Below are 2500 nucleotides of genomic sequence, written 5' to 3' on the forward strand. Positions count from 1 at the left end.
TTGTGTGTTTTAATACCTTCCATAGGCCCAGACTTAATATTACTGACGTGTGTGTTTGTGTGTTTTAATACCTTCCACAGCCCCAGACTTAATATTACTGACGTGTGTGTTTGTGTGTTTTAATACCTTCCACAGCCCCAGACTTAATATTACTGACGTGTGTGTTTGTGTGTTTTAATACCTTCCACAGGCCCAGACTTAATATTACTGACGTGTGTGTTTGTGTGTTTTAATACCTTCCACAGGCCCAGACTTAATATTACTGACGTGTGTCTTTGTGTGTTTTAATACCTTCCACAGCCCCAGACTTAATATTACTGACGTGTGTGTTTGTGTGTTTTAATACCTTCCACAGGCCCAGACTTAATATTACGGACGTGTGTGTTTGTGTGTTTTAATACCTTCCACAGCCCCAGACTTAATATTACTGATGTGTGTGTTTGTGTGTTTTAATACCTTCCACAGGCCCAGACTTAATATTACTGACGTGTGTGTTTGTGTGTTTTAATACCTGGCCCAGACTTAATATTACTGACGTGTGTGTTTGTGTGTTTTAATACCTTCCACAGGCCCAGACTTAATATTACTGACGTGTGTGTTTGTGTGTTTTAATACCTTCCACAGACCCAGACTTAATATTACTGACGTGTGTGTTTGTGTGTTTTAATACCTTCCACAGGCCCAGACTTAATATTACTGACGTGTGTGTTTGTGTGTTTTAATACCTTCCACAGACCCAGACTTAATATTACTGACGTGTGTGTTTGTGTGTTTTAATACCTTCCACAGGCCCAGACTTAATATTACTGACGTGTGTCTTTGTGTGTTTTAATACCTTCCACAGACCCAGACTTAATATTACTGATGTGTGTGTTTGTGTGTTTTAATACCTTCCATAGGCCCAGACTTAATATTACTGACGTGTGTGTTTGTGTGTTTTAATACCTTCCACAGCCCCAGACTTAATATTACTGACGTGTGTGTTTGTGTGTTTTAATACCTTCCACAGGCCCAGACTTAATATTACTGACGTGTGTGTTTGTGTGTTTTAATACCTTCCACAGGCCCAGACTTAATATTACTGACGTGTGTGTTTGTGTGTTTTAATACCTTCCACAGACCCAGACTTAATATTACTGACGTGTGTGTTTGTGCGTTTTAATACCTTCCATAGGCCCAGACTTAATATTACTGACGTGTGTGTTTGTGTGTTTTAATACCTTCCACAGGCCCAGACTTAATATTACTGACGTGTGTGTTTGTGTGTTTTAATACCTTCCACAGGCCCAGACTTAATATTACTGACGTGTGTGTTTGTGTGTTTTAATACCTTCCACAGACCCAGACTTAATATTACTGACGTGTGTGTTTGTGTGTTTTAATACCTTCCACAGCCCCAGACTTAATATTACTGACGTGTGTGTTTGTGTGTTTTAATACCTTCCACAGGCCCAGACTTAATATTACTGACGTGTGTGTTTGTGTGTTTTAATACCTTCCACAGGCCCAGACTTAATATTACTGACGTGTGTGTTTGTGTGTTTTAATACCTTCCACAGGCCCAGACTTAATATTACTGACGTGTGTGTTTGTGTGTTTTAATACCTTCCACAGGCCCAGACTTAATATTACTGACGTGTGTGTTTGTGTGTTTTAATACCTTCCACAGCCCCAGACTTAATATTACTGACGTGTGAGTTTGTGCGTTTTAATACCTTCCACAGGCCCAGACTTGTCACAGCTCTGCTCTATGGCGCTGTAGATGGGATACGGGTTGGTGCCGTTTCTATCCAATGTCTCAGACACCAGCTGATGAAGGTCCACCTGACAAGAGAAGACACACATCCACTCGTTGTTGATATTTTGATTAAATCCACACATGAGTTAATTTATGTCTGTTGTGGGCAATCTGCCCCTTAACAGGAAGGCTGATGCTGCAGTGTCCTTGAGCAAGGCACTGACAGGCTACCCATGTCTTGGCGTGTCACCTGGTTCATGATGCCGGCGGCGGTGAGGAGTCCCCAGATGTCGGTGAGAGAGAAGTTCTCCTCCTCTGATCGCTTGACCAGCCAGGCCACAGCCTCTTCTAGGCCCGCCCCAGGCCCTGACAGCCTGGACACCGCCCCATCCAGGTCAGCACTCCAGCTGGGCTCACTGTACAGAGAGGCCATAGGCCTGAGAGAGAGAGGGGGGAGAGAGAGAGGGAGGAGGGGGGGGGGGGGGGGGGGAGAGAGAGAGAGAGAGAGAGGGGGAGAGAGAGAGGGGGGGAGAGGGAGGGGAAGAAGGGAGATTTTCATGACATCCGCCAAAAACGTTTTGGGCGCTGTTTGTTTGTTTGTTTGTTTGTTTGTTTATTTGTTTGTTTGTCTGTCTGATTGTTGTTGAGCAGGATTACAGGAAATTAAACAAAAACGACGGCCGATGTTCAAGAAACTTGGAGGAAGGCTGTAGCATGGGTCAAGGAAGGAGAACTCATTACATTTTGGAGCACATCCGATCT

At 43.7% G+C, this 2500-nt stretch overlaps 1 protein-coding gene across 1 annotated transcript in view; it reads right to left on the reverse strand.

Annotated features, from left to right (window-relative positions):
* The window catches only part of LOC310787901 (cytosolic phospholipase A2 gamma-like), a gene marked incomplete at both ends in the record, with an annotated part of 14927 nt that overhangs the window by 8449 nt on the left and 3978 nt on the right, over positions 1 to 2500 (reverse strand). Inside the window, 2 exons of the mRNA XM_083649355.1 lie at positions 1716 to 1824; positions 1989 to 2175. Coding sequence (XP_083505481.1) covers positions 1716 to 1824; positions 1989 to 2175 — 296 coding nt within the window. The remainder of the gene's footprint in view (positions 1 to 1715; positions 1825 to 1988; positions 2176 to 2500) is intronic.

The sequence above is a fragment of the Poromitra crassiceps genome (assembly GCF_964638095.1).
Source record: "Poromitra crassiceps genome assembly, chromosome: 13".
In the NCBI taxonomy this organism is placed as follows: Eukaryota; Metazoa; Chordata; class Actinopteri; order Beryciformes; family Melamphaidae; genus Poromitra; species Poromitra crassiceps.